The 16,157-nt window shown below is 43.0% G+C and overlaps 1 protein-coding gene across 1 annotated transcript in view; it reads right to left on the bottom strand.

Annotated features, from left to right (window-relative positions):
* Window positions 1-1,685: 1,685 nt before the first annotated feature.
* BPIFB1 (BPI fold containing family B member 1) overlaps window positions 1,686-16,157 on the bottom strand; it is a 36,745-nt gene continuing 22,273 nt past the window's right edge. The window contains exons 7-15 of the mRNA XM_036749783.1: window positions 16,058-16,143; window positions 14,707-14,886; window positions 11,418-11,471; window positions 8,894-9,052; window positions 8,139-8,206; window positions 7,931-7,976; window positions 6,248-6,311; window positions 5,226-5,302; window positions 1,686-1,778 (exon numbers count right to left, since the gene is read on the bottom strand). Coding sequence (XP_036605678.1) covers window positions 1,686-1,778; window positions 5,226-5,302; window positions 6,248-6,311; window positions 7,931-7,976; window positions 8,139-8,206; window positions 8,894-9,052; window positions 11,418-11,471; window positions 14,707-14,886; window positions 16,058-16,143 — 827 coding nt within the window. The remainder of the gene's footprint in view (window positions 1,779-5,225; window positions 5,303-6,247; window positions 6,312-7,930; window positions 7,977-8,138; window positions 8,207-8,893; window positions 9,053-11,417; window positions 11,472-14,706; window positions 14,887-16,057; window positions 16,144-16,157) is intronic.

Here is a 16,157-nt window from a genome sequence, read left to right on the forward strand (position 1 = left end):
CAAAGCTAGGTCCTTGGGTGGCTAGCAGAGCCATTTTTAGGAATGCTGTACTTAACAGCATAAAAAAAAACCAGTGATGAGACACACAAAACAGTACAGAGAGTGAAGCATGTTCTCCTCTCCTTCCCACAACTGTTACTGAGCTTAACACAGTGCCTGGAACATAGCAGGTACTTAAGAGATGTTTATTGATTGGTCAGTTGGCTGAGCTACCCATTACCAGAAAGGGATGTCTTTAATTGTGTGGCCAGTCAAATATGGTTTGTTTATTTGTTTCTTTGTTTGTTTTGCTCAGTCAGCATAAAAATGGTTGGAAAAAAGTAGTACCTTCTTCCTTCCCCAGATTCAATGCCAGAATGGGAAAGTAATGTACTGTGGTGGAAAGAGAAACATATTTTGCACCAGGATATGAGTTCAAGAGTAGTCCCATAAAGAACTTTTACCATTTTGCTTCCAATAAGCAATTAATTGAGTGCTCGATATGTCCCTGGCACTATGCTAAGTGTTGGGAATACTAGGACAGAAAAACAGTCCCTTTCCTCAAGAAGCCTCCATTCTAATGGGAAAAGACAACATATAAAAGAAAAGTAAAAAGTGGGAGAGGGGAATATCCTAAAGGGCAATGAAGGAATGAATATGACTGATGAGGGCAAGTGCCCTCTCCCACTTTTACTTTCCTTTTATATGTTGTCTTTTGTAAACTAAAAATAAAAAAAAATTTTTAAAAAATGTAAGTTAGCTAATCAAAGGATTTGGTCCTAGGAGCAGAGTGATTTTCTGGGATGAGAAGGCTAGATAGTTGCTTCAAGGCATTTCTCCCACATCAGTTATCATGCCTTGTCATGAGCTACACTCATTTAGACAGTTATGGTATGGTTCTGGAAAGGTAGATGTAATATATAACCTTACCAAGGTTTTGCCCTGGGTGCTAAAAAGTCAATTCCCCCATAGGCATGGCAGGGAGGAGAGAGGGATACACATATGAGAACATGGCAGTGGGATGGGGTAGGAACGCCAACACTAGCCCCCCACACTCAGGGATATCTTCTTTTCTTTGTACTTAGTTTCTGGCTTAATTATTAATAACTGTCTCCTTCAACAAATATGACTTACTCACATTTTCACCAGCATCCAGGAAGTAGTAGATGGGCATCTCCTTTTTTTCATAGTTTTGATAATTATCCTCCCATCCAGGACAAGGATGGACAAGGAGTATAGAAGTGGGAATGGTGGATAGTTCCTGAATCATAGGGTCGTAAGATCATAGCATGCCTGAGCCAAAGGATACATAGAGGATGCTAGCTAGGTCAAGCCCTTCCATTTATAAATTAGGAAACTAAGGCCCAGAACAAGGAAAAAACCTGTCCAATATCTCATAGAAATTTAGTGGCAGAATTCTGTGCTTGAATGATGTGTCTGGGCCCAGGGTAAGGGAAAGCATGAGGTTGCCCCAACACCAAGTAGAATCCTTGAAGTATAGCCCTGACCATCCATCACCCTGCCCATACTAACCCTTTGAAGAGGGCCCTTTGGACCTCCTTCCTCAGGGAAAGAATGGCTTGGACAGGGGCCCTAGCACAAGAGGGGAAATGGGAAACCTATAGGGAAATGGGTCTTCATGTCAGCAGGGATGACATGGGTTCCTGCCTCATCCACTGCAGAGAAAGCTTGGGGAAACCATCTGATCAGGTTGAGAGCATGGTATTGCCATTAGCTTTCATCCCTTCCTGCTTTGTGAGAGTCCCGTTCATTCTCAATGTCTGGGCCTCTCCAAAGAGCTGCAGGAGGCAGTTGTTAGGAGTTTCATATGGACACAGGAGTGGGTTGAGGGCGGTGTCATGTGGGGGTCAATGCCCTTTCACTTTGGCCACATATGGCCTGGTAATGAAGCACTCCCTGATGCTATGCACAACTAATCCCTCCCTCCCTCCCCCATACATGGTGCTATTGAGACCACATGGGCACACACTCACTTGACCTCAGATCAGGAATGTTACCATAAGCTCCAAGTTGAACTGTCTTTGTACTTTAGCAAAAGATCTTGACCCTTTGCCACTTTTCCTCCTCTCTGTCTGGGCCAGGCCTTGCTCACCACGAGCAGGAAGAAAGAGAGATAAGCGTTTGGCATATTGCCTCTTTGCCAACATGGCAGTGGGGGGGGGCGTGGAAGGGAGAGGCAGGTGGATGTGTCAAATGTCTCAAATTCTTCCCCCACACACCCATGTACACACTTGCGGCCTCTAGACTGTCTAGACATTGCTCAACTACTTAATAAGGATGATTAGTTAATCCTGGAAACTATTTGATGGCCCCCTGGAGTAAATTTCTTCCCCATCCTGCATGGCAAGGGGTGCCCTGTGCCTCTTCAACTGAAGACACTTTCTTTACCTCTTGCCCAGGGACAAAAATTCCTAGTTTTAGCTCTATGTGCCCTCTTTTCAAAAAGATTGAGAAACATGCTTTTGTAGGTATGTGGTGCATACCCACGGAAGAAAGAGATCACAGAAACTCCAGGGGGAGGGAGAAGGAAAGCGGGGAAATGGGCTGTAATACTATCTACATAGCACTTTAAGTGTGTGCGTGTGTGTACGTACATATACACACGTATATAGTCTCAAAAAGATAAATATCGCTAAAGATAAAGATCTTCCTGTTTTTCTATACTGAATTTGGTTTTTGATGAAAAGTGTTAGGTTGAAAGAACATTTGGCTGTTTTGGGTCCAATCAGAGACCGTGAATGTCTCAATCAGTCCCAGAACCCTGAATATCAGAGGTGGGCTTAGGACAAAGACCACAGACTGTTAGGGCTGAGGGGGGGGTCAGAGAACACCAATCTAGAATGTCACCATTAGAAGGAACTTTAGAGATCATCTAGTTCAGTGCCTTTATCTTTATAGAGACTCAAGATGATGAGGTGATTTGCTCAAGGTCACATAGTTAGTGGAAGAGTGAGGACAGGCACCCAAGCCTTTTGGGACTGTTGGTTCAGTGCTCGGTCCATGACACTGTACTGCCAACATCCACAACCTGCTCTTTTCATTCAGAGACCATCTCAGCACCAGGAACCAAGACAGAGGCCACAGAGCTGGGAGAGAATAAATCAGGTGTACTGATCCAGACCCCCAGACCCACCTGTCTACCTGGGGAAGTTAAACAATGCCACCAGTGCAGGGACAGACATGTTTATTGATAAGTTAGAACATCTACAGACTAGGAAGTTCTCATGTTCTCCCACTCTCAGCTCCTCTCAAGTCTGACTTAGGAGCAACTTGGTGATTTCTTCTTCCATCATCTTCATCTCCTCTGACTTCCTTTTATCAATGGGTCTGCTGAGTCAGGATATTCTAGAAGGATGGCATGATCCAGAGTGCACCCTAGAAAAGGACAAACCGAGCCAGCATCCTGGATAAGGAGACTATGTCTGACACATAGAGCAGAGATCTATGAATTTACTGGTGGAAGTATTCATTCCGCCTACATGAATCACAAGCCCATGTGCCTTAGCAGATTGTCTAAGAATCACTATGGCTAAAAACAAGCAATACCCCAGTGACCAGCCTTCTGGTCTCTCTCTGAACCATCTCAATTCATCCTCAAATGGCAGACACAGTCTCTCACCCAGATGGTAGCTACTCTTTTGTACTTTGGTAGGCCCAAAGATTAAGAGATGGATGGCATCTTAGAAATAATCTAGTCCATTTATCTAACCTTATAGATGAAGAAACTCAAGTGACTTGTCCAAATTTCACGAAGTTATTTTATTAAGTGGCAAAGTATGGATTCAAACCCATGTCTTCTAACTCCAAGTCCAGAATTCTTCCTTTTGTGCCATTCTACCTGCTTCAAAACTTCATTCTTACTGGATGCAACTCCTCCAATAATACTAGCTAAAGAATATGAATTTTCTTGAGCTGGAAAGGTTACTCGAGCTGCAGGCTGAGGGCTAAGAGCCTCCCTCGAAGGTAAATAATGCTGCTAAGGACAGAGCAGGATCAGCTGAGACCTGATGGACAGTCAGATCGACAGTGGCCTGATCTCTATGGACATGGCAAAGAGAGAAGTTTGAGGCCATGTCATTGCTTTAATTTCCGCCTGAATTGCCTGATCACCTGTCTTTGAATTGTTGTGGCCAAATTCGGTGTTGTATGATGTATTGGTGTTGGTGTTGGTAGTGTTGGTGGAGGTGATGGTGTTGGTGGTGGTAATGGCATTGGCGTTGGGGTGTGTGTGTGTGTTAAATGGCCTAAATATATCCAGATGTATCACTTTCCTGTGAGACAGCATATGGTTCAATGGAAAGAAGACGGGACACTGGCCATGCTGCTTTTGGACTTCTTTGGATCTCTTCATCATGCCTTCCTTCCTCAGGAAACCTATCATCGGGAAATGTCATGATCCTGTAAGACTGAGTCTGCCTGGTTCTCACATCTCATCAATACCTCTTGCTCCTCTAATTGGACCCTCTGACTGGAGGGCAGGGCTTTGGGCTTCAGGAGGGGGCTCAGTGTAGTTTTTCTCCCCATTTCCCATAGGTGATGCTGTCTTTTTAACTTCTCTGAAACTCTCCACCGCATCTCTGTCCTTGGTACCTTCTCCACTACTCTCCTTAAGGTTAAGAACTACTTTTCAGCTTCCTTTTGTGTGTTATCTAGAGGGAGCTAGCGGCACAGTGTCACAGTGTCAGGCCCAGAGTCAGGAAGATCTGACTTCAAATCCAGCCTCAGACACTTACTAACTGTGTAACTCTGGACAAGTCACTTAAGTTCTGTTTACTTAGCTTCCTCATCTGTAAAGTGGGAGTGATAGCATTTACCTCCCAGGGTCGTTGCGGAGATCAAAAGAGATATATAATTGTAAGGCTCTTAGCACAATGCCTGGCACACAGTAGGTGTATTACTGTTATTATTATCATCATCATCATCATCTTCTTCCCCCATTAGATTGTAAGCTCATTGAGGGCAGGAACTGTCTTTGTTTTTATTTGTATTTGTATCTCCAGCATTTAGCAGAGTGTCTAGCATATAATATGTGTTTAATAAATGTTATTGATTGATTGATTTGATTTGGGAATCCAGAGCACTAAATTCTAGTCTGTTAGATTTTCTATGTGACTTTGGGCAAGTGGCTTTCCTTCTCTGTGCCTCCAAGATCGATGTTCTTTCCCCTTTACCATAAGGCCTCCCTAAAACAGCAGTGTCAGGGGCTACCAGAATGTCTTACTCACCTCAATAGGAAACACTTTGGTTTCATTATATCCAAAGTTCTTAAAGATGGACAAGAAAATTCCATTTCGCAACAAACCTTAAACAAAGCACATGTGTTTGAGTAGGAGAAGAGGGCCGTGCCCAGGAATCCACCATTTGTATTTTAGGAATCTTGGCTTCTTAGGACAGGCCCTGGAAGCTTCCACAGTGGAGGTATTCTCACTCCCACCAACTGGGGCCTCCCTGATATCCTATTTTCCCAGTTTCCCAGGACCCTTCTCTCCCTATTCACACCTTTGGGCAGCTTATGAGAAAGGTAGCACTTTTTGATATCTTTCTTCTGTTCCAAATCCCTTAGTGGCTCTCCATGGCCTACAGAGTAAAATCCTCTACCTTTGCTTGATCTATTCCTTATGGAATCTCCTTTCTCTCCCTACTCCTCCTTTAAAATCCAACTCAAGTTCATATTCTCTAGGCAGGTCTCTGATCTATGCTTTCCCCTTCCCCATTTCATAAAATATATTCTTCCTTAAATGTCACTAAGCATCTTGTTTGACCCTCTAATGCTCTTACATAATAAATATTGCATGTTGTGGCTATCTATGTTTGTATTTTATTCTATGCTGAACTATGAGTTCTACAAGGACAGGAACTATATCTTATTTTAATGCTATTTATCTGCTTTAACACCTAGGACAAGGCCCTGTGTACAATATGCATCTAATAAGTACTGATTGGCATTTGAGGCCCTTCAAAATCTGGTACAATCTCCCTCCATCTATTTATTTCCAGCCTTAGGTCCCAATTATTTGCTTACTAATCCCCCAGTTCAGTCTTCTCAAGGACCTCCAACCACTACATATACATTCTTGCCTCCCTGGCCATTGCTCAAGGTGCTCCCTTCCCACTGCTCCCATTTTCTTGCTAACTACCCATCCTTCAAGGTCCATCTACCATCCTGCCTCTTCCAGGAAGCTTTCTTTGACCACCTTGGCAAGGACAGGATCTACCTCCTCTAACCACCTTGAGTGGCTATGCTTACCATTCTGGTTTGGCAACAACACGGCGAGTAAGATTTCGCTTATCACGGTCCCCATAAGGTCAGGCTGCAACAAAGAAAAATGAAGCCTTACACTCTTGCCCATGCAGTGATTCTTCTCCATAGCCCTGTAGGCTTCAGCTAGTCCCAGGGGAAACAAGTGAGAGAGAATGTGTATGAGGGATTTAGTGGGGGAGGAGGGAGGAAGAGAGAATGGATGACTGATTGAAGCTTATCCCTACTGCTAAGTGGAACAACTGAAATCTCATGTCCTCTGGTGGGTAAGTGAGAAGATCAGATATGAAAGTTTGTCCATTGCTACTGTTGGGGTTAGGGAAGTTAGGAATTCTTAATGGTGGTCCCAGGGCAAAGAGGAGGGAGAGAACAGAAGATGGTGCCATCATAGGCTTTGTTAGCTTCCTACATCATACCAATGACCCTGGTGTATAGATGTGGCCTAAGAAGAGATCTCTTCCAGAAGCCCAACCCAGAAAAGAAGTGTCTGTAAATCCTTTTATTACCCTAGTTCAGGTGCTGCTTTCTCCACAAAGGCTCTGATTTCTCCCTGGTTGAAGGGAATTCATTCCTCCTCAGTTTTCTCATGGCCTTTGGACTGGATTTTCTTTTGTCCTCATCCTACTCTACCTTGTAAATGCTAATTTGTACATGTATAGTATCTCCCTTAATAGACTGTAAGCCCCTTAAATGGCAGAGGCCAGGCCATTTAGCATGTTTGTGCAATCCAGTACCAACCACATGGTTCTAAAATATAGTAGGCGCTTAAATGTTCATTGGATTGAATTGAAGTCATGACCTTATCCTTGGAATTATAGACTGTCAGAATGTACTAGGTCCCTAGAGATCTATAATATAAGTGAATTAGAGGTTCAGACAAGGTGCTAAGTGATATTTGAGGGAGCATATAGAGATCTAGAAGTTCAAGTATCTTGTTTTAGCAATGGGGACACTATGACCCAGAAAGGGATGCTCCCAACTTCACTGAGGCCGAAGCTACATAAACACCATGAGCCAGCTTGTTGAGGGAGACAGGAGTTCTAGGTTCAAATCCCAACATTTGGGCAGACTGATTTGGGTATGTGTGTCCTTGGATGAGTAGCTTTCTTTATCTGGGTCTCAGTTTTCCATACCTTAACTTCCCTTCCCTACCCTATGACCTAGGGAAAAGTCCCCTTGGCGCAAAGCTGACCATCAGCTTCCCACAGGTACGAAGTCACCATCATTTGACCTGAGAAGTCTAGGACCTAGAATTGGCTTATAAAGATTTAATTAGATGACGTCTAAAACTCATTCCAGGTTCAGTGATCCATGATTTTCACTCTAAGTGGAGAACATAGACAATGGTTTACTTAAGTCAGACCAGACATAAAACTCCATCCAAGAAGTACTTTTGTTTGTTCCTATTCATAGCATTTGGACAATGCTCAGCACTCAGCACTTGGTGTGGAAAGGAATTAATCTAGATGCTTGGTCTCCAGGACCCAAAGTGCTTGGGCTATGATGATGTCTGGGGAAAGCTGGGTTTAGATAAGTCTAAACTTCTGCCTTTTCCTTGAATGAGTCCATTTTCAGGGAAAAGGTATTTTGTGCCACTGTGACTCCAGCCTAGGCTCTCACTTCAGTCTCTGATAGGCACTGGACTCAACACTGACCAAAGCAAAGACTTACACTGAACAAACCTGTTCCCGAGTTCATCAGATAGATGCGTTCAGAGCTGTAACAGAAGAGCCAATGTCAGGATCTTTGAGGGCAGGAACTATGACTTATTTAAATTTCCATTGCCCTTCAACACCTAATACAGTGATTTACAGAGAGAAGGTACTTTAATAAGGATTTGTTGGATGAATAAATGAATAAATGGTGTTTTATGTTTTACCTGATTCCATTGAGGTTAAAAAAGAGTCTGTTCCTTTCAGTGTAGAACTGACCTTCAGAGCTGGCTTCCTGTTCAAAAAAAAGGTCATTGTGATTTGACCTGAAAAGCCAGAGATGTTGGGTGAAAGCAATCCTTAAAAAAATAGGAGCTTAAGGGGCTAAGGGGGCAAGGGACAGCTATTATAGGAGACTGAGGCAAAGGTCAAAAGTTCAATACCACTTCGAGAAGTCAGCTCCTGCCCTGTCTTCAGAAGAGATAATGGTCATGGAGGCATTTTAGAGAGTGGGGAAACAGAAGGAGCCTTAGATTTAGAGTCAGAGATCTGGAGTTTGAATTCTTACTCCACTACTTACTGCCTATGTGACCCTGAGCAAATCGCTTTAGATCTGTCTCAATTTCCCCGTCTGTCAAATTACAGGAGTGGACAAGTTAACCTCCAATATCTCTCTTCAAGCTCCACCAGTCAGTGCTCTGAGGTCCTTCCCACTGCTGCTCACCTGAGTGATACTGGCAGTCACCTAGCTTTCCTGAGCCTCAGCTTCCATATCTATAAAATGAGAGGGTTGAGATAGATGATTCTAACTTCCCTTTCTAGCTCTAACTCTATGATTCTGCATTATAAATGTTCCTTCTTGCTCTGACACTCTCTGTTCCAATGTCCCTTCCAAGGCTGATATGCTAGGAATCCACAAAAGACTTTGCCAACTTTTTTGAGGGGCTTTGAGATGATTGTGGCTGTTGGCCAAACTACTTACAATGCCCAAAGTGAAGAGAGGCCGGGTAGCTGTGTTGGTAGCAAACACCTCAAACACAATCAGCTGGGCTACTCTGGCACTACCATCTTTCAGGACGATATCTGGAGGTTGCTGGGTGAAGATCTTCACAATCTGAGTCGGTCCCAATTGTATGGAAGCCTGAATAATGATAACAACTCATGCACATCTACACTCTTTAACATTTTCTATAGCCCTTCTTCACAACTCTGTGAGGTATGTAGCATGTGGATTTATTATTCCCCTTTGAGAGATGAGTCAATTAGGGCCCAGAGGAAAAGTGACTTAACTTTGCTTAAAATCCTCTCACTGGATCCTCATAGCTACTCTGTGAGCAATGCAGGACAGGGATAGGATTATTTCCATTTTGCAGATGTGGAAAGTGAGACTCAGAGTAGGGTTTCATGAGAATGAAGGACCCGAATCTCATGTGACTTTATACCCTAGAGATAGGTAGCTCCAGGGTCCTGGATCACTTGAAGCAAGCCTGGAAGCATCATTTTTTTGAGGGGAGGGTATAGGCTTAGGACACAAGGGACAAGAGGATAAACTGTGAGGTAATACATGGAGAGTCCTTGGAAGATGAGAAAAGCAAGACACTAGCTTTGGAAGATATATTATTTTTTCTACTGGTTCGGGGACTACAGCTAACTCTTGATTTGTTACATAAGTGTACAGGGGGAGGAGCCATGGATACTCCCTCCATCTCCCCTCCCCTAGTAGGAAATCCAAAAACCATTTCTAAACGAAAAACTTAACTAACTGTTGCTCTGCCATCTGAAAGCCTCCACTGAGTGCATTTATTCTACTCTCTTTTGTTTCCAGAAGGGGAAAAGATGATATAAACAAATAAAAGTCAAGCTGATCTATAATGGAAAGAGCACTTGGTTTAGAATTGAAGGAAATAAGTTTAAATTTCAACTTTCCAACTGTGAGCCTGGACAAGTCATTTATCCTCTCTGGTCCTCAGTTTCCTTATCTGGAAAATGAAAGGGTTGGACTAAATGATCTCTACCATCTCTTCTAGCTCTGATAGCCCATATTCTTAGAGTTCTTCCAGGATCAAACCTTCTGATCCTAGTTAAAAAAAATAGCTAAAGTAAGTTTGGGTTTATTTCTAATTCTCTGCCCTTTTCCACTGGTAGGCTCAGCCTAGATGGAGGGAACCCCCAATAGGAAACAAAAATTCCTATAGTATTCCTCAACTCCAGAACATAAAGAGAGAAAGGGGACTCCAAATCTACACTAATCACTACAGAAATCACTACAAAAAACTATTCCTAGACCAGCTGAGTCCCCCTAAATCACCCTGTTCTGCCAGAGACCCTTTCCCTTCTATTATTAATGGATATTGGACTTGAACTGCTGCCATACATCCCAGCTAGGTTTAAAGCCTCAAGGATTACAATTAGCCACATGATGGTGGTTACTACTTTGCATTTTTTTTTTGAAAGGGAGGCTAATGGCTGCATTTAAACTCGACTTCCTTCTTCTCTAGTTTAGTCATTCTTGCCTAGTGTTTTTTCCCTCAGCTCCCCAATCCACCACCTATACAATACCTATTATTATGATAGAGTAAAAAGAACCTTGGATTCGGAGTCAGGTGGTCTGGGCTTACATCTTGGATTGATCCACTATTTTAGTGCTAGCTCTTTGTAGACCCTAAAGTGCTATATAAATGCTAGCCATTATATCCACTTGGGTAAGTCGCTTTCCCTCCCCCTCTCCTCCAACACACACACACACACACACACACACACACACACACGCACGCACGCACACTCACTCACTCACTCACTCTCTGACTCTTAGCTGAGCCTCAGTCTTCTCAACTATAAAATGGAGATAATACTTCATTTGTACTACCTATTTCACAGGGTTACTATAAGGTAAGTGTTTCAATTTTTGGAACCAATATCTGCTGTCCTTTTTCACTTCTACCAGCTGCTCTGCTCCTAGCTCCACCCTCACTCAGTACAAGCCTGATCCTTCTTCTCCATAATAGCCCTTCAGAAATTGGACATCACTGACTGTGTCCTTGAAGTCTTTCCTACCTTTCTTCCTCCCTCCTTTCCCTCCCCTACCTTAGCTAAGCACCTCCAGTTTTTATAACTATTTCTCAGGTAACTATGGCTCATCTATGTCATACCACAAGAACAAAGGACAAACCACAACACACAACCACACAGCAACCAGCCAGAACGCATTAGGCTGATTTATATCTGTTCTATCTATGAGCCAATTTATGCGTCTGTCTTCAGAGGCAATGGCCATCCCTCTGAAAGCTTTGGTGAACAGCCATGCTTCTGGAGAGGGAGGCAGGTATCCCAGAGCTGAGGAGTTACTGAGTCCAGAGAATGGGGCAGCAAAGAGCCCATCAGAAGGATCTCTTAGAGACAGACAGTTTGTTTGACCCTGGGCTCCTTGAGCCTATCCCATCCTGGAGCAACTGCAGACAGACACTTTACTTAAGAGATATGGAAAATAATATAGATAATAGACTAACCTTTGTATTGATTTTGTTGAGGACTGATTTCAATTCACGAGCCAACTCAGGAAGCTAAGGATAAGAAGAGACCAAAGCTTGTTAGAAGTTGAGTGATACCAGAAAACTGCTTTACTGATTGTGTGACCTTAAGAAAGCCCCTTCCCCTCTCTGGACCTCAATTTCCTCATCTATAAAATGGAGGTGAGAATCTACTCAAACTTAGGGCAATAACAAATTAATGGATGAATTGGAATGGAATGGAAAATAGATAATAGAAAATCCATTTTTCTCAGTAACAATGAGATCAAGGAGATATTCTTTACAGTTCCCCATTCTTGGAGCTAGAGGTAACTCTCAGGATAAGAGTGAGAAGGCAACTCAAAGGTTGCCTGGTTCATACCATATATGAACATGAATACCGTCTGTGGCATACTTGGCCATGCTGCTTACTCATACCACCAATTCAAGGCACAATTGTGAAGTCCTGGTGCCTCCTTTGTATCCCACCAGTCAGACAGTCAACAAGCATTTATTAAACATTTACTACGTATAAGGCACCATGCTAAGGAGAAAGTCTCTAAGGAGACAAAAACGTCAAACAATTCTTGTTCCCCAGGAGCTACATTATATAATGAGAGAGATAACGCAGACTTAAGTAGGTATGTACAAGATATAGACAGAGTAAATAGCAGACAATCTCAGTGGAGGAGGGACTGGAGCTGAGGGAACTGGGAAAAACTTCTCGAAGAATATCAGATTTGAGTAAATTCTTGAAGGAAGCCAGGGAAATGAAGACAGTACTAATGAGGGAGACCGTTCCAGGCATGGGGGACAGCCAGTGCCAAAAGCACAGACACAGCAATGTACTGCCATGTGTCAAGACTAGCACATAGGCCAGTGTAGTTGGACCATGGAGTGTACAGAGAGGAGCCACATGTAAAGAAGAGTAATGTGTAAGAAGGAGGAATGATACCCAAGAGTGGAAAGAAAGGAGGGAAGTGATCTGGTCACAAAGGGCTTTAAATGCCAAACAGAGTACTGGAGGTCATTGAGTAAGAGAATTACATGGTTAGATCAGCACTTTAGGAAAATCACATTACCAGCTATGGGGAGGTGGCCTACTGTAGAGTAATTAGAAGACTATTGCAGTAATCTAGGTGTGAGGTGTTGAGGGCCTGCATGGTACTTATATGAGAAACTTATATGAGAAATTCTGGAAAGGTAGAAATAACAAGATTTAGCAATAAATGAGGAGTGAGAGTGAGGATTTGATGATGATAGCAAGGTCATGATCTTGGGTTTCTGGGGGAATGATAGTGCTCTAGATAGTAATAGGCAAGTTTGGAAGAAAGGAAAGATTGGAAGGAAAGATAATAAGTTCTGCTTTGTGCTGGCTGAGTTTGATAAGTGACTGAATACGGGACAACTGGTTCAAGATGTCCAATGATATAGGATGTAATTCAGAAGAGAGATTAGGACTGGAGATACAGGTACATAATATATAGATAGGAATATGGCTACAGATCTTCATAGATACATACACACCCCCACACACACACACATATACATTTATAATCTGGGAATCATCTACATCAAGATGAGCATTGAAGTCATGGACACTGATGAGATCATCAAGTGATATAATACAGAAGGAAAAGAGAAGAGGACCCAGACAAACATGGATGACCAACATGGTTACCATGTGTGATATGGATGAAGAATTAGCCAAGGAGACTGAGGAATGGTCAAACAGGGAGAAGTAACAAGAGAAGATAGTATTACAACAACCTGTAGGAGAGAATGTATCCAGGAAGAGATCATCAATAGTGTCAAAGGCTGCAGAGAGATCAAGAAGGATGAAGACTGAGAAAAGATCCTTAGATTTGGCAATTAAGAGATCATTGGCAACTTTGGAAAGAGTAGTTTCAATTGAACAATGAGGTTAGAAATGAGATTTCAGATGATTTAAAAGAAAATTAAAAGAGAAGACGTGAAGGCAACAAGAGTAGATAGCTTTCTCAAGGAATTTAATGGAGAAAGGGAGGAGAGGTATAGGGGTATGGCCTGCAAGGAAGATAAGGTCAAGAGGGATTATTAAAGGGTGGGAGAAACTTGGGTGTGTTTGTAGGCACCAAGGAAGGTACCACTAGACCGAGGCTGAAGATAAGAGTAGAGATGATAGTAGGAACAGCATACTGGAGAAGATGGGAGAGGATGGCATTGAGAATACACATAAAGGGGTAAGGGAGCTTATAGGCAGCTCAACGGAGAGAGTGTTGGGCTTGGAGTAGGGGAGACTCATCTTCATGAGTTCAAATCTGGACTTAGACAACTGAGTCTGGAGGGGTGGGGATGACATAGCATATTCATAGATAAATCAGTAGAAAACATACATATAGTAAATTCAAAGAACTGTTAATGTTTGTGGAGGGGATGGTCTGAGGACAGGAGAATCAGGAAAGGCTTTCAGTAGGCAGTGGCCCTTAAAGAGAGCTTTGAATGGAGCTAAGGATTCCAGGATGCTAAGGTGAGAGAGGCAGACCTCTGGCCACTGGGGGCAGTCTTTGCAAAGGTGTATCGACGGTAGATGAAATGTAGGGGGAGTAATAGATGACAAGATGAAAAGGTAGATGGGAGCCAGACTATAAAGGGTTTTAAATGTCAAACGGAGGAGTTCGAACTTGATCCTAGAGGAAAGAAGGGACCACTGAACATCCTTGAGCAGGTGAGTAACATGACTGAGACTCTGCTTTAGGAAAAAAATCACTTTGGTAATTGTGTGGAGGATGGTTTGGAGAGGGAGGATGCTGGAGTCAGGAAGCCCAAGCACTGTTGTACTCCAGGTGAGAGGCGATGAGAGCCTGTATTGGGGTTTGTGTGGGTAGAGATTAGGTGAAGGATGGATGAAGTACTGTAGGAGATTTTCTCTTCCTCTCACAATGGAGGGAACTTTAGGGAGGTGTTGTCTTTTAAAAAAAAAAAAGCAGTTAGTTGTTGCAGTGGATAGAATGCTGGGCCTGGAATCAGGAAGTCCTGAGTTCAAATCTGGTCTCAAGATACTTACTAGCTGTATGACGTTGGGCAAGTCATTTAATCTGTTTGCCTCAGTTTCTTCAAGTGGAAGGTGGGGATAATAATAGCACCTATTTCCCAGGGTTGTTTCCCAGGATCAAATGAGGTAATATTTGTAAAAGGCTTAGTGAGTGCTTAATAAATGCTTGTTTTCTTCCTTTTACCAGATGAGAGATTGAGATGGATTCCACCCACATCTCACAGGCAGCCCCTCCATAAGGTTGGAGTTTCTTACCACAGAGTCCAGAAGAACTGTTAGCTCTTCGATGGGCAGCAGTGCCCCAATGGCAGCATTCACCACATCCTGTTTCACTATGAAACTGAATCCAAAGTCATCCAAATTGGGCACTGTCAGAGAGCTCCAGGAGTCATCGAACACCTTGACCAGATTTCCTGCTGAGTCCTGAAGCTTAGCCTGGGGAGACATACAGGAAAGAAGAAGCTGTGAGAGGATTCCATTTGTGTGGCCACCTCAGTCTGAGCTCTGATTGCATCTTTGGGTAGGAGAGCCCAGCTGGTGCAGGGCTTCCTGCTCCCTGGGTTATCAGTCAGAAACCCACAGGTATGCTATGGGGGCCAGCTTTAGCTGCTAGGAGCCTCAGAGCCGAGCTCACATCCTAGTTGTGATGATGAGTTGATCAGGAAAGCCAGTCACTCCCCTGCTTTGGCACTCAGGTGTTTTCCTCTGCAAAATGAAAGGATTGATCTATGATTCACTCCAGCTCTGTTATTCTCCATTTTAAGGGCTCCTCTGGGTTTGACAGCTTATGTTCTAGGTTTTAAGGGCTCACTCATTTCCAACATTCTATGCTCTGCATTCTAAGGTCCTTTTCAACTCTGACAATATATGTCCTTTTTTTTCTAAGACAAAAACAAACCAAAAACAAGCTATTCAAGGGTGCCTGAACCCATATATTCTCAAAAACTATCAAGAGGCAATATGACTTGGTGATCAGAGCATGCTTTAAAGTCAGGAAGGCCTGGGTTCAAGTCCTATCTCTGATACATTGGCAGTGTCACCTTGGACAGGTCACAATCTTCCAATGCTGTAGGAAACTCTAAGGCTTTAAATTATAGAGAAGGTATCATCCCTATACCAATGATATCATAGTTCTAATCCTGCTTGAATGGAACTAAAGTTGTATGGAGTGTGGTTCTATCTATCTATCTATCTATCTATCTATCATCTATCTATCTATCTATCTATCTATCTATCTATCTATCTATCTATCATATATCTATCTATTTCTAGTCCCCAGTATACACATAACCTAGAGGCAAGAAAATGGAAACATCAGAGTGAGTGGTTAGTCCCAAACTGGAATGGTACTGATTATGCATTGCTTCCAAGAACAGTGAGCCTGAGCGGGGAGGGGACTTGTTTTGGAGAGATTCAATATCTTTTTAGGGCTTCAAAGAGAGCCAGAATCTAGAGGACTTCTGAGCTTTGTTCAGTGCGCACATCAGCCCCCTCCCACTATCCAGGAAGACATACTGTTTCTTTAAAGATTTTAAGGACTTATCTATAAGTTCTCTCCCTGATGGGCGAACATAAGCATATCCATGAGGATCACAGCTATACTCACATTCAGATCTAGCTCAAAGTTGCTGTCCACAGCTGAAGATGACAGGACCTTGAAACTCAGGGAATTGGATCCAATTGACACTGATGCTGTAAGAGCATAG

This window comes from Trichosurus vulpecula, chromosome 3 (assembly GCF_011100635.1).
Source record: "Trichosurus vulpecula isolate mTriVul1 chromosome 3, mTriVul1.pri, whole genome shotgun sequence".
Classification (NCBI taxonomy): Eukaryota; Metazoa; Chordata; class Mammalia; order Diprotodontia; family Phalangeridae; genus Trichosurus; species Trichosurus vulpecula.